Source organism: Schistocerca serialis, chromosome 2 (genome assembly GCF_023864345.2).
Source record: "Schistocerca serialis cubense isolate TAMUIC-IGC-003099 chromosome 2, iqSchSeri2.2, whole genome shotgun sequence".
In the NCBI taxonomy this organism is placed as follows: Eukaryota; Metazoa; Arthropoda; class Insecta; order Orthoptera; family Acrididae; genus Schistocerca; species Schistocerca serialis.
Genome location: NC_064639.1, coordinates 921969089 through 921989111, shown reverse-complemented (window position 1 = coordinate 921989111; position 20023 = coordinate 921969089). Strand labels below are relative to the sequence as shown.

Here is a 20023-nt window from a genome sequence, read left to right as displayed (position 1 = left end):
ACCCCAGTGCACCACTTGGCACCCTGTGTGCCTAAGTCCTATAGCAGAACTAGTAGCCAGTGAACATCTTTCTTAAAAGACGAAATTACAACATTCAGAAAAAATCTAACAAATGTAGAAGGCTTGTGCACACTACAACAGTTCTACAGGTAGTGATGTTAGATCCACCCTTTTTGTTATTGTTGTGACTATTGCTTGTCACTTGTTCATATCCTGTACTGCTGTGGTCCTCTAGCCATGAACCGCCTAGAACTAGTAGACAGTCAACAGTCTCTTACTTATAAGAACAACTGACATCATTTAGGTCGAATGCTGAAGACAAATGCCAAAGACTTGTGGTCATTACTGGTGTACAATAGTATACTATACTGGATCCACTCTTGTCCTCGTCCTTGTGAGCGCACTTCATGCATCACCTCACAGCTTGTGCCGCCACCATCCTCTAGTACAGCTAGTGCACAGTCAACAATATCTCAATTAAAGGACCAGTTGGTAGCATGATCCTGACAGACAATGGTTCTGATGCTCAGCTCCAGATAACGTCTGAACTATGTCTTAATCTGCACAAAACAGGTAGGGAAAAGCTTCGTGACTTAATATTCTCCTTTCCACTACAACAAGTGGAAAATAGTATAGGATACAGGACACATCTGTGGACTGAAGTGCTAACAGGAGCGTAGAATGCAACCATCCCAGTCGCCACCACTAGATCGAGAGTCAGAACACAGACGTAAGCTCTATGCCAACGTGCCATGAGAGTTAGAAACATCGGGTCAGACTTGAGCAGTTTACAGAGGCGTCAGTACAGCTACAGAAAGTGCTGCTCCGAGCTAAAAAGATGCGCTGGGAGGATTATGCGGACAGAGAATTTAAAGGCATTTTTTTTCTCCCAATAATTTTCGGGTGAGCAGCCGGATCCTGTCGACATTCTGCCACAATATTTCTGCCCAGAGACGTCCGGCCATCTTCAGGTGAGTAGGCAACTACTGAAGATCCCAGGTGCATTTACGTTATTTATGCCGAAACTTGCGCATACGAAGTGTGCTGGCGTCTTTTGGCGCATTTTTCAGATGATGACATGCGCGGTGCAGCCGAGTTGTGTGTGCTGTCCTCAGTGATGGAACTGAGAGATGATCTACTCATTGAGTATCGACTGAATCCGTCGTTTCGGCTGTCACTGGATAATTTTAATTACAGGATTCCAGTTTTTACCGAGTCGAAAGCTGTTGTCACGATTTATGACATTATCGGAAAGATGTATTTCCACTGATTCTTTGATTACTAAATCCCAAAAAACAGGAAACTTGGAGCTAAAATTTTGTTCTATTGTACGGCTGCCGAAGACGGGTGTATCTGTTGTGTTCTGTACAACGCTCCTAGACAGTTCGTGTCATCTGGCGTATATATTCACAGCCACTCTCGCAGGGAATTTTGTAAACGCCCGCTTTTTTCAGTTTTAAGTCGTCCTTAATGGATCCAACCAGGGCCAAGCTGTTCGCTGATGGACGGAAGATAATCTAGATTTAATTTTTCGTACACTATTTGCCTATTTTAGACGACACATTCTCGGCATGTGGAAGGAACGCAATTTATTTATGGTCGTCATCAGTGTCCTCAGTACGTTGGTTTTTGTTGTTATAGCTGTTCATGGCCTTCCTTATTTGGCGTGAAGTGTAGCCATTCTCTTTAAAAACCTTCTCCAAGTGGTCTAATTTTGCATGGAGGGTTTCATCGTCCGATATTCCGTGCGTCCGTAGTATTAAGGCACTAAGAACACCGGTGGTTTGTGCTGGGTGACGGCAACTAGACGCCTGGAGATATAGATATGTGTGCATAGGTTATCTGTACATAGACTGTGCCAGTGACCCATCAGTCTTACGACGTACTAGCACGTCTAAAAGGGTAAAGTCCCATCTTTCTCAATCCCCATCGTAAACTTAATGTTCTCATGTAAATGCTTTTAAGTGACAAAGGAATGTCTCCAGTTATTGTCTGCCATGACGCCATACAACAATAGTACCATCTACATAAAGGCAGAAAACCGTTGGCTTTAAAACAGCAGACTCATGTGCTTTCTCCTGAAAGTCCTCCATAATAAGATTAGCCACCACGGGGGGGCAATGGGATCCCCATGGCGTCGCTGGCTGTTTGTTCAAAGAATTCGTTACAGAATAAGAAGTAGGTTGAGGCGCGAGAATGTTCAAACAAGGCCGTCAACTCAGCACTGAATAAGTTACCACCCGAAAATTATTAGAAGATGAAATACACCGAGGAAATTTCAGAAGCTACAATTTAAAGGCAATCACTGGGGTGAGCCATATAAAATACTGACCGAGAGAATAGAAGCGCTACTGGTATTATCAACACTAAGGTAGCGCAATGACGAAATGAGCCAGAGATGGAGGTATACGGAGGGATTCCTGCTGTATAAGCTACTCCCTGACGAGTTTCCACAGACTGACGAACCTGAATACCCGCAATTAAGAGAATAACTGGAAACGCAACACTCAACTAATACCATTCCCCGCCCTTCGCACACGGGGAAGTCGCATCAACCATTAAGAGGCAAAAGAGAAGGAAGGCTCCCAACCCTGATGAAATTCTTCAAATGTGGTACAGCAGGATGCACCGCAAATCACCACATATCAGATGAAACTTTTTAACCACTTCCTCCGGCTGGCACATGTGCCTGCAGCTTAGAAGGTGACGAACACACTTATTAAAAAAATCCGTGACAACATTCTGCCAGAACGCAAATCTTATCGACCGATCTGCCTTCTAAATTCGCTGGCTATGGTCCAGGAGCGACTCTTTTGTGAACGCCTTCACATGATTTCAGATTTACGCTTGGAAAATCGATACAAGACGCGCTTAATCGGGATATTGGAATAGTAAACATAACAGAAAAGAAATACGCAGTAGCAGTACTAATGTAGGAGGGGCATTAGGCACTTTATAGTGGCCCGTGATGTCTGCACGTCTTCAAGACCTGCAGCTTCCAGCAGTTCTATACAACAGTCTTCTGGATTATTGTAGAAACGCAGTCGTCGAGTGGCAAGCAGGGATCAGTAGATCACTAAGGTATGCCCACAGGGGTCTACTTGTGGGGTTGTTTGGTGTTAGACAATGCATTTTGAGAAGCAACTATAGTCTGTGCTGTCACTTCCAGACATTTTCTAACTATTGTAAGAAAATAAAACGCCTGCAGCCATCCTTATGAGCAGATTATCTGTAACTGTGGTGTCAGCACCCTAAACATCAACTCAATCCTTCAGCATCAACTACGGACTGAAGATAGCGCACTGAAGCGCCGAAACTGGTAGCTACACAGTAGATAAGATCATAAGGACGGCTGTAGGTGTTTCATTTTCCTACAATAGCAAACGGCCGTGGTCCCAAAGACCTCCAGTCTAAAGGATGAACACACAAAGATTCTTTTAACCATCTAATCTAGGTAGCTGACTTGTGGTAGCAGGCCTCCAGCCTGAACCATACGCTGGTGGAGGGGTCCTGGCAGGGAGCCCCATCACTGGCAGGTGTTGAAGAAGGGGAGCACTTCTTCGGCTGGGGAGGGTGAGCGGCACCCGGAGGGGACGGCGTGGGAACTGCAGGGAAGTAGGAGATAGGAGGAGGACAGAACTGGGATACGGAAGATGTAGGAGACGGAAAGGATGTAACAGAGGCGAAAGTAGAAGAAATAGACACTGGGAGTAGTCGGTCATGTTTTTGGCGAGCCTAGCATAAGATAGACGATCAAGGGACTTGTTCTCTTGGATCTTCTTTTCTTTCAAGTAAACTGGACATTCTGGACAGCATGGAGAGTGGCGGTCATGCCAGTTGACACACACACAGGTGGCAGAACACAGGGGCTTCCCTCGTGGAGTGGGTGGTCACAGTCATCACACAGAGGGTCCGGCGAACAGTGGGAAGACATACGTCCAAAACACAAGAACTGAAAACATCTCATGGGTGGCGGGACGTACGGCCTCACATCACAGTGGTAATTCAAGACCTTGACATTCTCTGGGAGCGTATCCCCAATGAAAGCCAGAATAAAGGCGCCAATATCTGTGCATTTGTCTTTACGACACTTCAGCACATGTCGAACAAAATGAATACCGCGTCGCTCCACATTATCCTAGAGTTTCCTCATCAGTTTGTAAGATGAGGCTGTAACACCGAAAATGCAGAAATAATACCATCTGCACTATCCAAAATATTCGTCGTTTAACATCCGTTGATAACTTGTACTGTACTTCTAATTATGAATCTGTAAGCTTTATGACAGAAACTATACCTAATTCATAATTGATATAATAGTATATTTATTTCTAACTGTATGTAATTGATTGTAATTACAAGGAAAATGTTGCAAATTAGTGGGTACTAGCCAAGGGAACTTTAAGTGATGAAAAATGCTGAAGCGTTTGTTGGGCTCTCCTGCAGACGCGGTGTGCAGCTATGCTCGCAGCAGTGTAGACGCTCCTGATTCATTTAACCGCAAGTGTTGAGAGCACGGCAGGTGTGGACCGGCAGAGGAAGCTGCAATTGTAACTATTGCCTGTCCCGTAATTATCCATGGCTCTGGAGACAACTCGGGGTTCTCGAACAACAGCAGCAGCAACAACGGAAGCTCAGCATTGTCGTCGGCTACATTCTTCGTCGTCCGCACAGCTACAACATTGTAAAACTGTTAACTGATGGATATAGTACTGTAGAGGCTTTACCCACTTGCAGTTCTTTCACAAAGTATGACCAACTTGAATAATAACCTGCTATAGTTAAAAACTTGTAGGGCTCCTGTGTTGTCATTGTCCTCAGAAATTGTAACTAAGCAGGGTCCATTAACTTTCCATGCAATCACCGAGTATTGTATGAATATGAAAATAATTAACTATTTACTGCCACTTTGTGTGTTCACTAATGAACAGTTTCAGTCTAAGTTTTCTGCCTCAGTAACTGTTCATTCTTGTATTTCGTAGCAGAGGCTTAACTAATTTGTGATTTTGAGTGTTAATTCATTCACTTAAATTAAAGTAAAATTTCACTGGCAAAACTAATAACTAAAGATACAGGACCAATTAAAAGTGCGCAGTTTCACTTATTCTGTATTGAGCTTAGCGAGTGACTTTTGCTGGCTTGGTATGCATTTTATTGTTGTTATTTTGAAAGTAAAATGAGTTGTTCATTTGCTTAAAGTAAATTTAATTCAGTCTTTCAATAATGAAAGGTAAACTGCTAGCCATATTCTAAATTTTGCGTTACTGAAAGTAATTTTTTTTTCGTAGCCAAATTTTAGTTACATTTATTTAACCAGTAACTCCATTTAACTTTACTTTAAAAAATTAATGTTTCAGAATAAGTAACTGCAGATTCAATGCTTTCTGATTCATTTATTTTCTCGTAAAATTTTGTGCGGTGAAATGGCGTGACAACCTCCTGTTGCCATGCCAGTGATTATGTGCTTCAATTTCTTTGCCATTGCCTTTCTTAAGATTCTGGAGAGTCATTGCCCTGGCGCGCTAGCGACCGTTCAGTTATTCCCTTTTTTAGCTAATCAGTATTTTCTTTGTATTATCAGTAATTTTTGCAGTAAATATTACGTGGTACACTTTCCCTCCCCCCCCCCCCCCCCCCCCGTGTGGTTCGTGAGCGATTGCACTGTATTCAACCCATTTCAAAATTTTTATCAGTATTTAGGTTAGGTTTAAAATAGATTCTTCATTCAGAAGGGTCTGTTGTACACTTTCCTCCAATTCACTGGTGCTATTTTCCTTCGTTAACAACAGCCTTAATCACTGTAAAATTTCATTAGGCATATGTGATCATGGTCAGTTATATCGCAATTCAGTAGGCCGATTAGGAAGGGAGAGGGTACAAGGCCCCTATGGAAAATCACTCCCTGGACCATATTCAGAGACTGATGAGGGTAATAGACACAGGGGCGTCGCCAATGCGATCACAAGCACGAAGGGCTGCTGATTGGGCGGCAGAAGAAGCTTTGATCAACAGGGGGCCCAACTGCATGTTACTGAGAGGCTCTACTTCGCCAAACTTGTCCTCAGCAGTCTCCACAAAAAACAATGGCCTTGTGGCGGCGAATGCGTCCCCATCCATCCTAGTACAGACCAGGTAATAAGGAAAGTGTTTCATCCCAAAATTGTGAGCCTGGCCCTCTTCCGAGGGAAGGGAAAGCTGGAGGGTCAGATGCAGCAGCATTCAATGATGGCTACCACTCGAAGAGATGGCCGTTTGAGGACGACCAGATTTTTGCAGCTTGATATGCTTTATGCGCCAAGCATCCGCCCTGATACCAGCCACTCCCATGGGCGCCACCCAGCCGTAGCAAAGGCCATCTGGCATGGTCGTCAGTGTCGGGAGTTCCAATACTCCAACAAGACATGTAACCACTCCTTGACATACATGGGGTGGGAACAGCTTGGATATCAGTAGTGTTATCCCTGTGCTGTCAGGGGGCTCAGCCAGATGTGTATATAACAGCCCCACCACATGGACAGGGTACACATGCTGGTGACCTAGCAGGGCAGAGGGGGGCTATGTTGTGGAACGATGGAGGAAAAGAGAGGATAGAAGGGGGGCCAAAAACGCCAGAAAAGATGAAAGAACAGGCAACAGGAACAAAATCGCAAGGAATACAGGGATCCAGGTGGATAGTCAGAGAGAGGGGAAGGAGGGGGCGGCGGGAAAGGAGCCAGGATGGGGAGGAAGGAGCACAGTGAAGGACATGCAGTGGGGGGTGGGGGATTGTGGTGTTGATGAGGAATGTTCCCCATAGGTTCAAATGGCTCTAAACACTATGGGACTTAACATCTGAGGTCATCAGTCCCCTAGAACTTAGAACTACTTAAACCTAACTTACCTAAGGACATCACACACATCAATGCCTGACGCAGGATTCAAACCTGCGACCGTAGCGGTCGCGCGGTTCCATACTGAAGTGCCTAGAACCGCTCAGCCACACTGGCCGGCGTTCACCATAGGCCTGTTTCAAATGTGCAAAGGTCACACTTCCAGATTCCCCAGGTTTAATACAAAACTTGATTGCATAACACTGCTCTAAATTCCACTCTTCCATTTTCGTAACACACAACAAAAACACAGCTTCACTGATGGCACTCTAAAAAGTCACGTGATGGCTACATGGAGCTAAAAATCAGACTGCGCAGGGATGAACACACAAGCAGAACAACACAGTGTTGCCACGTTGCTGGCAGTGTTGTCAGTCTCTTTATTTTTCTTACAAACCTTTAGTCCTGTAATGCTTATAACTAACGCATTGTTCTTCAAATTATGAATCGAACTGTACTATGTGTTTAATGTTGTCCGCTGCTTTAATGGTCTAATGATTTCAAAATTATTATTACTGTGACATAACCGACGCCGTTGAGCACTGTGAAAGCACCGCCACACATACCGCACTGGCCCAGAGGATGCAGCGGCGAGCGCTCCAGCGCCTCTGGCGGCGGCACCTGCAACTGTCTGGCAGCTAGAGGGAAGCAGTGAGCAGCAGAAATCGCGGGGGCAGCAGCTGCAGCTGCGGCAGGAGTCGCCCGCGGCAGCTCGTGCGCCGCCTCCGCGCCACTCCCAGCCTTCTGCGCATGCGCGTGCGACAGCTGCCGTTTGCGTCCCTTGCGCGGGCCCCGTTCCTCCTGCACGGCTGCAACACGCGTTTCATTTTGTCTCAGAAATAAACAGGGATGGGCGATTTGTAACGTAAGTATTAAAATAATACTGTTACTGAATCGTGCCTTAAAGCAAGTAATACGTTCCTCGCTTGACCCTTTTACACTTTTAATAGGCTAGGATTCACTGATATATATACGATTTTACATCATTCACCCCTTGTTTGGATACTCATGAGAAAAGCATTCAGTTTTTATTACAATGATGTTCCTCTTCCGGTTAAAATTTCAGTAAATTAAAACCATTTAATGACATTCGTACATTGTTACTGTAATACACTCCCTGGAATAAACGGGACCATGTAGTTTCACTGATCAAAGCACCTATGTCTGGGTTTCAGGTATGATCCCGTGTTTCTTTCGATGCTGAGGTGCTATTACGGTACAGTTGGAGAGCTCCGGCAATGCTGTTTGAGTTTAGGAAAAAACAAAAGTGGACTGCGGCACGAATGGAAATTCGGATCGATGAGGGAGGCATGCTAGGGTAGTCCGTGCAGTTGCACAAAGCTACTGTGTGAGGGTGGTGGTGTAGTGGTTAGCACGTCTGCCTAGTGAGTAGCCTGTACATCGGTACAAATTACACCTGGAAAGAACTCGTTTTTTTTTTTTTTTTTTTTTTTTTGTTACAATAAACACAGGTTTGACACTGCTGTCGGATGTCACTAGTGTATTCATGTATACAAAATTATTTATGTATTTTAATACAACATGATTCCTATTACCTGTTGATAAAAGATCACTAACCACCTTTTTTTAAATTATTATAAAATAATTAATAAAAGAGAAGCTAAAATTACTTATTACGTTCACTTGCACAAGTGCGCCTATGTAAGAGATGCTTTACAACTTGGTGCGATTTCCACATACTGATATACAATAAAGTAAAAATTAGAAAAATTTGCAGATATAATTGTCAAATTATTAAAATTATAAAAACATGCAGATGTATAAGCTATAAGATGGGCTTCCACTGTATCATTTGAATAGCATTCTATGCTGCGGATGACAACCTAAGTAATTACCATATAAGCAAATAATAAAATAATTACAGTGACAGAGGATAACACAGTTCACGTAGTAACAACTGTCAGACGATGTGATTGACCCTGTTAGTCCCGATATGTGGCTCCACTATCTTCCAAGTGTCTACTATTTAAAAAATATAGTCTCACGATGATGATATTAATGTAAAGGCTAAAGTCAATGAGTTAACAACATGTTACACCAGCACAAAAACATAAAATACTCTAGATAGTGAACAAATTGAATTCACGCATGACACCGACTCAAAATACTCGTTTACTCTGCTATGTTAAGGGTATCTTCCCCATGATCTGTATTTGTCTTCATTGCCCGCAATTCATAACATTTGTTGGCACAGAAGAAAAAGTAATATCTGAAAAATGTTGAGTGTGAAAGGACATGTCGCCCGATGTCTACATATATAAGGGTACTAATGCACCTTGTTAGGCCACGTTATCTTTAGAGACCAACAATGACATGAATTCGGTAGCAGTGTGAATATGTCACTTATCTGCAAATGTCGCAGCCTACAGAGATCAGGTGGATAAAACAGCTTCCGGCACAAAATTTAATGTCATGTTTTATCTAGTTATCAAATACAAAAGGAGATCTCTTGTGTTGTGGTTTTAACCTTGACTTGCCGATGCATCGTTCATCTCGTCCCTCAGATACCTGACAATATCTTAGAAAGAGTGCTTGCACAACTGGTACAGGAGACATATAATAACCTTTGATCGAGGTATGCTGTTACACGGTTTTGCTATTACAAAGCAACTGTTTTGTACACTCAGTTTTATCTCTGTATAATTGCTCAGTGAATATTAACTTTATCTCTGTATAACTACACATTGTATGAATGCATTCATAGACCTGAAGAAGGTAACTATACTTACCGAAACCGCTAATCGACAGTAAGCGTTGTTTACAAGCTATCTCGTAAAAGAAGTTGATCTTCTTTCAAGTTATCAGAGTTAACGCTCGACTAATGCTACTGGAGAAACAAACACTAGAAAGAACAGAGCAGTTCCGTATGCAGGCTTGAGGGAGAAGTTTAAAATGGGCAAACAAGGCACACAGCGTTTACCGTCGGCATTTGCACTGTTGTGAAGGTACTTTAGTGTTATACAGATATAGAGATAAATGGGGGTAAGGAATCAAATGGAATGCAGTTACTGTGTAACGACCCACCAGTGACCATGCTTACCTTGTATAAAAATAGAAACTTCCCCTGATCAAATAAAGATATTAAATGGGGTAACGACCGAGGCATACAACACTGGGAATAACAGGGCACTCTGCTCGCCACACAAAGGATTAAGTCTCTGGCTTACGTGGGTGGCAGAGACACTCGAGTGAGGCTTGTGGGACTCTCGTGTCACACAAAGGAGGACAGGATTTTCGCTGTTGTGGCGTACGGTACTGCCCGGCGCCCAGTTAGCGGGTTCGAGTTTAAGGTCTGACCCATCACCACCGGATAACATCTGGAGAGAATTCACTATTCTTGAAGAGGCCAGGCCTGTTGCTGTGGGAACGGTATTTGATGGAGTTCCCATCGTCTTTGCTTGGCCTGTTGGAAGTTCTGAATTGTACAAACAACGCTCTGATTCGCCTATCGGCTCTTGACGTCAGACGGGTATTTCCACTACAAACTTTGATAGGAGAGTGTGCCCTGATTGGCTCTCTACTTGATATATTCCGTGGTGGGATATTATTTAACATTGCAGTTTCACGCCATAGGACAGACGTAGGTAACATTTTGCCAGATCGGTGCTTGCTGCCGTGCCGGCGCAATGGACGCATGATCGCGAACACACTGGTGTCGGTAGTCTCAAAGGCAACATCACGTGCTCGATCGCTATGGGGACGAGCATTCTGGTGTTCGCTGGGATGTCGCGTCGACGACTTCGCGCGATCCACAGATTTTAGGTTAGTGCAGATCTCGTGTTGACCCTGTATCTTCATGTCTGTCGAGACAACAAGTGACTGATGAGCATATTATGCAGCACCGGCTTGTTAGTGGTAGTTTACCATTTTATAAGCATACACCGACACCACACTTCCGTTGGAATCCAGTTACGAAGATAGGTTCTTGTTGTTTTAGTTCGGACAACCCACAGGTGCGTAGTAGAATTCAGATTCGTGATGTTTATCCACATCGTTGAGGGAATGTGGAGCTTGAGTCGATTGCCTTCCCTAGACATCATACTTGTGCTGATTAATAGTCTAACATGTTACATTCGTATTGTCAGTCTGTTGGTTTTCTTGGCTACAAAGTCGATTTTTTGTAATAAATCACTTGTTTATTTTTATTTGAATTTCATTTAAAGTAGATAGTGTCACTTAATTTACACTCCTGGAAATTGAAATAAGAACACCGTGAATTCAATGTCCCAGGAAGGGGAAACTTTATTGACACATTCCTGGGGTCAGATACATCACATGATCACACTGACAGAACCACAGGCACATAGACACAGGCAACAGAGCATGCACTATGTCGGCACTAGTACAGTGTATATCCACCTTTCGCAGCAATGCAGGCTGCTATTCTCCCATGGAGACGATCGTAGAGATGCTGGATGTAGTCCTGTGGAACGGCTTGCCATGCCATTTCCACCTGGCGCCTCAGTTGGACCAGCGTTCGTACTGGACGTGCAGACCGCGTGAGACGACGCTTCATCCAGTCCCAAACATGCTCAATGGGGGACAGATCCGGAGATCTTGCTGGCCAGGGTAGTTGACTTACACCTTCTAGAGCACGTTGGGTGGCACGGGATACATGCGGACGTGCATTGTCCTGTTGGAACAGCAAGTTCCCTTGCCGGTCTAGGAATGGTAGAACGATGGGTTCGATGACGGTTTGGATGTACCGTGCACTATTCAGTGTCCCCTCGACGATCACCAGTGGTGTACGGCCAGTGTAGGAGATCGCTCCCCACACCATGATGCCGGGTGTTGGCCCTGTGTGCCTCGGTCGTATGCAGTCCTGATTGTGGCGCTCACCTGCACGGCGCCAAACACGCATACGACCATCATTGGCACCAAGGCAGAAGCGACTCTCATCGCTGAAGACGACACGTCTCCATTCGTCCCTCCATTCACGCCTGTCGCGACACCACTGGAGGCGGGCTGCACGATGTTGGGGCGTGAGCGGAAGACGGCCTAACGGTGTGCGGGACCGTAGCCCAGCTTCATGGAGACGGTTGCGAATGTTCCTCGCCGATACCCCAGGAGCAACAGTGTCCTAATTTGCTGGGAAGTGGCGGTGCGGTCCCCTACGGCACTGCGTAGGATCCTACGGTCTTGGCGTGCATCCGTGCGTCGCTGCGGTCCGGTCCCAGGTCGACGGGCACGTGCACCTTCCGCCGACCACTGGCGGCAACATCGATGTACTGTGGAGACCTCACGCCCCACGTGTTGAGCAATTCGGCAGTACGTCCACCCGGCCTCCCGCATGCCCACTATACGCCCTCGCTCAAAGTCCGTCAACTGCACATACGGTTCACGTCCACGCTGTCGCGGCATGCTACCAGTGTTAAAGACTGCGATGGAGCTCCGTATGCCACGGCAAACTGGCAGACACTGACGGCGGCGGTGCACAAATGCTGCGCGGCTAGCGCCATTCGACGCCCAACACCGCGGTTCCTGGTGTGTCCGCTGTGCCGTGCGTGTGATCATTGCTTGTACAGCCCTCTCCCAGTGTCCGGAGCAAGTATGGTGGGTCTGACACACCGGTGTCAATGTGTTCTTTTTTCCATTTCCAGGAGTGTAATTTTCATTATCATTTGTTTTGAAAATATATTTATTAATTGATTTTATAGCAATGCTCCACCTTAGGATATCATTTTAGAGCCAAATTTCAGATAGTGCTGTTCAATTGTGTTAAGTGTATCAGCACTGGGTCTTAAAGGGTGTGTCGGAGTATAGATAGTCTCTGACTCACGATGTAACGATTTCTAAGTTCACACACGCATGACAGCGCATCCTGCGAAATTTTGTTTTACGCATCCGTCAGGGCAACACGTAGCAAGGGGCATAGCAGGGCAACTTCTCTGCCCCCTGCCCGCTCCCCAACCCCACCCCCCTACCCTAGAAGGAAAATGGTCTTAAAAAACAGAATCCACAGCTCTCTCCGCCACAGAAGTATCGGTTCCTTATCAGTTTGGAGAAAGCGAGAACATGTCATGCATATTGACTAATAGCCATATGTCGTGTGTACTCGCTGATGTTTTGCGAGTCGTTTTCTAGCATGCACGATCCCTGCCAGACACATTCAGGTACCTTGTCGAGGACTACAAATAAACTAGAGTTCATATTGTGGCTTACGGATCACGCACCATTTGTGAATGAAGAGGGGTGGGGGCAATTATAGTAGTAGTACAATAAATTTTCCCCGCCACTCACCACAAGGTGGCTTACGAAGTGCAAACGTAGGTGTAGGCCTATACTTTAGCGTACTCAGAGAGCAGTAGAAGTAGAAACATACACAGTGTTTCTAAACTTTGTTTATAAAAAATCTAAACGTTGGTGAAAGTCGCTAGGCACAGCTTTGTCCTGTAGGCAGAGCGCATTTCAAAATTTTATCAAAGTTTATAACTAATATTTTGTTTTTCTTTTCGTGTAAAACAAGCTGCAAAATTGTGGCAGACTACACACGAATTAAAGCCAAAATATTTACAGTACTTGAAACGTCCCCTTTCTTAGAAAAATTATACATGACTGTGTTTAAACTAACACACAATATTTTTAGCGCAACGCAATCTGACTTTCAAAAATCCCTACAAAAGAATGGCCCTGACTAACATTAACCTATACGTTTCACAAATCACTTACCTCACAAAAATCTTCGTTACTCGAACTACTGCAATACAGCGAGCGCCACTACTGCCAGCTAAATAAAAGATTCAAACTACTGAAGGCACTAACTACTGATAGGCATAGTTAGCAAATGAAAGATTTTAATAGATAACAAACAATGTATTTACTTTAATAGTCATAATTGACATGCAGTCTTACAAATTTCAAAACTCCGCCATCTCTCTCCCCACATCCACCACTGCTGGCGGCTCACCTCCAACTGTGCAACGCTACGCGCTGTTCACATCCAGCTGCCCAACACTACAATGGCAGACAACAATGCAAACTAGCCACAGACTGCAGACAGCACACACAGAGCGCTACGTGGCGTTACCAATATAAAAACTTAAATAGCCTACTTACATACTGTAACAGATGCTGTGGGACGTGACCATTCAAACAAACCTGTTTTATTAAAGCTCGTGCAAGATATAAGCCAGCTATGTCATTACATCCATTCTCTGTGATGGCGACGCAGCAAGAGTAGTCTTGAGGGCAACAGTTCGAAAAAGTGTCTGTCACTCAATAGTAACCGCAAGATACCCTACCACATTAGCAAAGAATTTCTACATCACAGGCAAATTTATACGTGAAGTAAGAAAAGAAGTTTTTGAAGGAAGGTTGTTTTTGTAGGTGCTAGCAGCCCCATGTGAAAAGCTGAATGTGTAGGGGAAGTAAACTGTAAGGGGGGAAAAATAACGATACAACACGGAGGAATTTCCGAATGGGACGGAAATCGGTAGACAATATGTAGACAAATATAATTTCAGAACAAAATTGGATGATTTACTCAAGATAAAAAGCTTCACAAACTGAGCAAGTTAATAACGGTTTGTTCCACCTCTGACCCTTATCCAAGCAATTATTAGGATTGGCGCTGATTGTTGGAGATTTTGGGTGTCGTCCTGATGGATATCGTGCCAAATTCTGTTCAACTGTCGCGTTGAATCGTCAGAATCGCGAGCTGGTTGGAGGACCCAAGCCATAATGCTCCAAACTTTCTCAGTTGGAGAGAAATCCGGTGACTTTCCTGCCCAAGGTAAGGTTTGGCAAGCACGAAGACAAGCTGCAGAAACTCTCGTCGTATGCAGGGGGGCATTACCTAGCTGAAATGTAAGCCTAGGATAGCTTGCCATAGAATGCAACAAAATGAGGCGTAGAATATAGTTGACACACCGCTGTACTGTAAGGGCGCAGAGAATGGAAATTAGAGGGGTCCTCTACATCTACATCTACATCCATACTCCGCAAGCCACCTGACGGTGTGTGGCGGAGGGTACCTTGAGTACCTCTATCGGTTCTCACTTCTATTCCAGTCTCGTATAGTTCGTGGAAAGAAGGATTGTCGGTATGCCTCTGTGTGGGCTCTAATCTCTCTGATTTTATCCTCATGGTCTCTTCGCGAGATATACGCAGGAGGAAGCAATATACTGCTTGACTCTTCGGTGAAGGTATGTTCTCGAAACTTTAACAAAAGCCCGTACCGAGCTACTGAGCGTCTCTCCTGCAGAGTCTTCCACTGGAGTTTATCTATCATCTCCGTAACGCTTTCGCGATTACTAAATGATCCTGTAACGAAGCGCGCTGCTCTCCGTTGGATCTTTTCTATCTCTTCTATCAACCCTATCTGGTACGGATCCCACACCGCTGAGCAGTATTCAAGCAGTGGGCGAACAAGCGTTCTGTAACCTACTTCCTTTGTTTTCGGATTGCATTTCCTTAGGATTCTTCCAATGAATCTCAGTCTGGCATCTGCTTTACCGACGATCAACTTTATATGATCATTCCATTTTAAATCACTCCTAATGCGTATTCCCAGATAATTTATGGAATTAACTGCTTCCAGTTGCTGACCTGCTATTTTGTAGCTAAATGATAAGGGATCTATCTTTCTATGTATTCGCAGCACATTACACTTGTCTACATTGAGATTCAATTGCCATTCCCTGCACCATGCGTCAATTCGCTGCAGATCCTCCTGCATTTCAGTACAATTCTCCATTGTTACAACCTCTCAATACACCACGGCATCATCTGCAAAAAGCCTCAGTGAACTTCCGATGTCATCCACAAGGTCATTTATGTATATTGTGAATAGCAACGGTCCTATGACACTCCCCTGCGGCACACCTGAAATCACTCTTACTTCGGAAGACTTCTCTCCATTGAGAATGACATGCTGGATTCTGTTATCTAGGAACACTTCAATCCAATCACACAATTGGTCTGATAGTCCATATGCTCTTACTTTGTTCATTAAACGACTGTGGGGAACTGTATCGAACGCCTTGCGGAAGTCAAGAAACACGGCATCTACCTGTGAACCCGTGTCTATGGCCCTCTGAGTCTCGTGGACGAATAGCGCGAGCTGGGTTTCACATGACCGTCTTTTTCGAAACCCATGCTGATTCCTACAGAGTAGATTTCTAGTCTCCAGAAAAGTCATTATACTCGAACATAATACGTATTCCAAAATTTTACAACTGATCGACGTTAGAGATATAGGTCTATAGTTCTGCACATCTGTTCGACGTCCCTTCTTGAAAACGGGGATGACCTGTGCCCTTTCCCAATCCTTTGGAACGCTACGCTCTTCTAGAGACCTGCTATGAAAATAAATGGCGCCCCAGACCATGACTTCTGTCTGTCGGGCCGTATGGCGGGCGACACTTAGGTTGGTATCCAAGTACAGTCCGGAGCGTCTCCAGACACGTCTTCATCCTGGAGTCTCACTTACACGAGTAGAATTGCCTTCAGTGATGAGTTGCGTTTCGAAATGAGTCCCACGTCCAACGAAGACGTATATGGAGACGCCTCAGACAGCAGTGGGATAACAGTCTGAATTTTTCCGAAACTGTAATCATTTGTTTGTGTCTATATGCACATCATATCTACCGATTTCCGCCCTTCCTTCGTGGTGCGTGATTTTTTTTTCCGAGTGGATTTGCTTGGATCACTGACCGCACAAGAGAGTATCTAAGATTGCGCTGTGCCTGAAAAATAATGACGCCACCGCAAAAATTGTTCAAATACAAGGTAATGTATGAATATGAGCAGTATCAACTGAACGTTCGCTCATCAAAAAACATTAACAGTGCTGTAGTTACTGTAACAGGATGGACTGTAGCTGAGCTAGCAGCCAAGAACGGGGCACCAGGAAACGGACATTGGTCGCAGCCGGTGGTCGCACCTGCATGCTCAGCATCCCAGGAGAGGTCTTCTCTGCTGTGTCATCAGACCTCCGAATGTCAATGGCCTAGAAGGCAACAGCCCTCACGAACCTTCTACAACTGCCGCATACTACAGCCGCATCGGTTATTGCCTCCCTTCCAGGACATCTGCAGCTACGTCTACATGGATACTCTAAAAATCACACTTAAGTGCCTGGTAGAGGGTTGATGGAACCACCATCACAGTAATTCTCTATTATTCCACTCTCCAACAGCGCGCGGAGGAAACGAGCACCTATACCTTTCCGTGCGAGCTCCGATTTCCTTTATTTTAGAATGATGATCATTTCTACCTATGTAGGTCGGAGTCAATAAAATATTTTCGCATTTGGAGAAAAAAAAGGGTGATTGAAATTTCGCGAGAAGATTCCCCCACAATGAATAACGTCTTTGTTTTAATGACGTCGATCCCAAATCCTGTATCATGTCCGTGACACTCTCACCTCTATTTCGCGATAATACAAAACGTGCTGCTCATCTCTGATCTCTGAACTTTGTCGATGTACTCCGTTAATTCTATCTGGTAAGGATCCCAGATCGCGCAGCAGTACTCCCAAAGAGGAAGGACTAGCGTAATGTAGGCAGTCTCTTTAGCAAATCTGATCTTCTAAGTGCTCTGCCAATGAAACACAGTTTTTGGTTCGCCTTCCCCACAACATTTTCTACGTGTTCTTTCAAATTTACGTTGTTCGTAATTGTAATTCCTAGGTAATTATATTAAATTTCAGCCTCCAGTTGCATAAGCAAAGAAACTTTACCTAGGTTTCGGCTATAATAATGTAGCTTGGTTCAAATGGTTCAAATGGCTCTGAGCACTATGGGACTTAACATCTGAGGTCATCAGCCCCCTAGAACTTAGAACCACTTAAACCTAAGTAACCTAAGGACATCACACACATCCATGCCCGAAGCACGATTCGAACCTGCGACCGTAGCGGTCGCGCGGTTCCAGACTGAAGCGCCTAGAACCGCTCGGTCACTACGGCCGGCAATAATGTAGCATTCTTCAGAAATGTCACAATATAAAATGAAATTAAAACATGCCAGATATTGGCCTACTCAAACTTAAAATGGTAGTACTACAGTACATATTCATAAGACTGGGTCACTTCTACTAATGTTCTGCCGATAGCTCACACCAGACAGGTGGGCCGCGGGCGCTGAGTCGTAACTGTGTGCCGCGGGCAGCGACGCAGCGCGCTCAGTTGGTCGCGAATATGCGCGTGCGGAGTAATACTGACTTAAAACCAGAAAATGTTAACTGAGATTATTATGGAAGATAGTTTATTACAATAGTTCGGACTATTAATGGCATTAAGACAGTAAGTTGCTGAAATTACCATTCCATAAAAGGCAAAAGACATATAACAAGTGTACTGTAGATAAGTAAGAATAAACATTAATTGATAACATTATTTGTTACAACAGATAAAAATGTTACTGCCAAATAAACCATAATAACTGAAGGTACAGTTATATGAGAGGTAAATGACATTATATAGCGTAAAGGAACCTTTTAATAACAAAAGGCCATAACTTAAGGTTAACAGTGCCTGAAATATGTGGAACTTAGTAAGAATTAACGCCTTTAAATGATAATAAGGACAATTGTCTCATACAGCTTAGCGGTTAGATATACAATATGTGATCAGTTTCCTTTGCCGGCCGCGGTGGTCTAGTGGTTCTAGGCGCGCAGTCCGGAACCGCGGGACTGCTACGGTCGCAGGCTCGAATCCTGCCTCGGGCATGGTTGTGTGTGATGTCCTTAGGTTAGTTAGGTTTATGTAGTTCTAAGTTCTAGGGGACTGATGACCACAGAAGTTAAGTCCCATAGTGCTCAGAGCCATTTGAACCAAGTTTCCTTTACGCTGTATAATGTCATTTGCCTCTCATAGAACTGTACCTTCAGTTGTTATGGTTTATTTGCCAGTATCATTTTTAACTGTTGTAACAAATAATGTTATCAATTAAGGTTTATTCTTACTGCCAGTCCTTACCGCTTCTGATAGCTGCTCGAAACCAGAGAGAGTCTCTTCTGATCCAAAACGACACACATTATTGGTACCAACGTGTGCAACCACCTACACTTGGGGCGCCTGCGCTGCTGTCCTGGCCTAGGCAGCGTGCACGACTGAAGCTCTGTCAACTTCTTAGGTAAGTCCATTGAGGTTAGGCCACTCCACTGCTGCGAAAAGAGTTACCGAGGTGCAGGACGTAACACCGTACACAGCAATAGCGCTGTTCTCAAGTTTGCAATTGTTTGCCATAGCACTCCTAAGAAGTAAAGAAAACCACGTAATACTAACGAGGGGAGGCCACGACGTTGGGATTACGGATTTACTTCAAATGTTTTACACTTTTAGTAGGCCTTTAAAACAACATAATATGCAAGTAATAAGGTACACTCCTCTGGCAATTCCGACAAAATCGCAAGACAAGTTTTAACCGCCCATTATCTAACGGATGTACTAATACCTGTGAGAAGGTGCCAGTCGTTTGAAGCCATTGTGGTTCGCATTTAGCAAGCGAATCCTGTTAGCACCTGCTTATTCAAAATGGTTCAAATGGCTCTGAGCACTGTGGGACTCAACTGCTGAGGTCATAAGTCCCCTAGAACTTAGAACTACTTAAACCTAACTAACCTAAGGACAACACACACATCCATGCCCGAGGCAGGATTCGAATCAGCGATCGTAGCGGTCGCGCGGTTCCTGACTGAAGCGCCAGAACCGCTCGGCCACCAGCGGCCGGCCCACGTGCTTATTAATCTATGTTTTTTTCATTACTGGTCACATTAATTTGTATGACGTTTGAAAGGTAATATAATGAAAAAAGTCCCACGTGTATTTTCATGAAGTTATAGTGAATTTCGTATGATATTTGACTATTCTCTGTTTGTAATTAAATTTTCATGGACGAGTGACAGGCTTGGAAGGCCAACTTAAACCTCTATAAATAATGATATGAATAATATTATTCACAATCAGTATTATAGTAAGTCACAATGTGCCACACTACAAGAGTAATGTACAATTACTCGTTGGATTTGCTTTCGACATCACACAGTGCAGGATGGTATTTGTCATACAGACACAAAACATAAATTGTAACTTCATGCAAATACACGTGGGTTTTATCGTTATATTATCTCCCAAATGTAATATAAATTAAATAATGTGACCAGTGATGAAAAAAAAAAAACAGATTAAT

The 20023-nt window shown here is 44.2% G+C and overlaps 1 protein-coding gene across 1 annotated transcript in view; it reads right to left on the bottom strand.

Moving 5' to 3' along the window:
* LOC126456520 (photoreceptor-specific nuclear receptor) overlaps window positions 1-20023 on the bottom strand; it is a 94831-nt gene that overhangs the window by 27552 nt on the left and 47256 nt on the right. Inside the window, exons 3-4 of the mRNA XM_050092269.1 lie at window positions 7560-7678; window positions 7436-7496 (exon numbers count right to left, since the gene is read on the bottom strand). Of these exons, the coding sequence (XP_049948226.1) occupies window positions 7436-7496; window positions 7560-7678 (180 nt within the window). The remainder of the gene's footprint in view (window positions 1-7435; window positions 7497-7559; window positions 7679-20023) is intronic.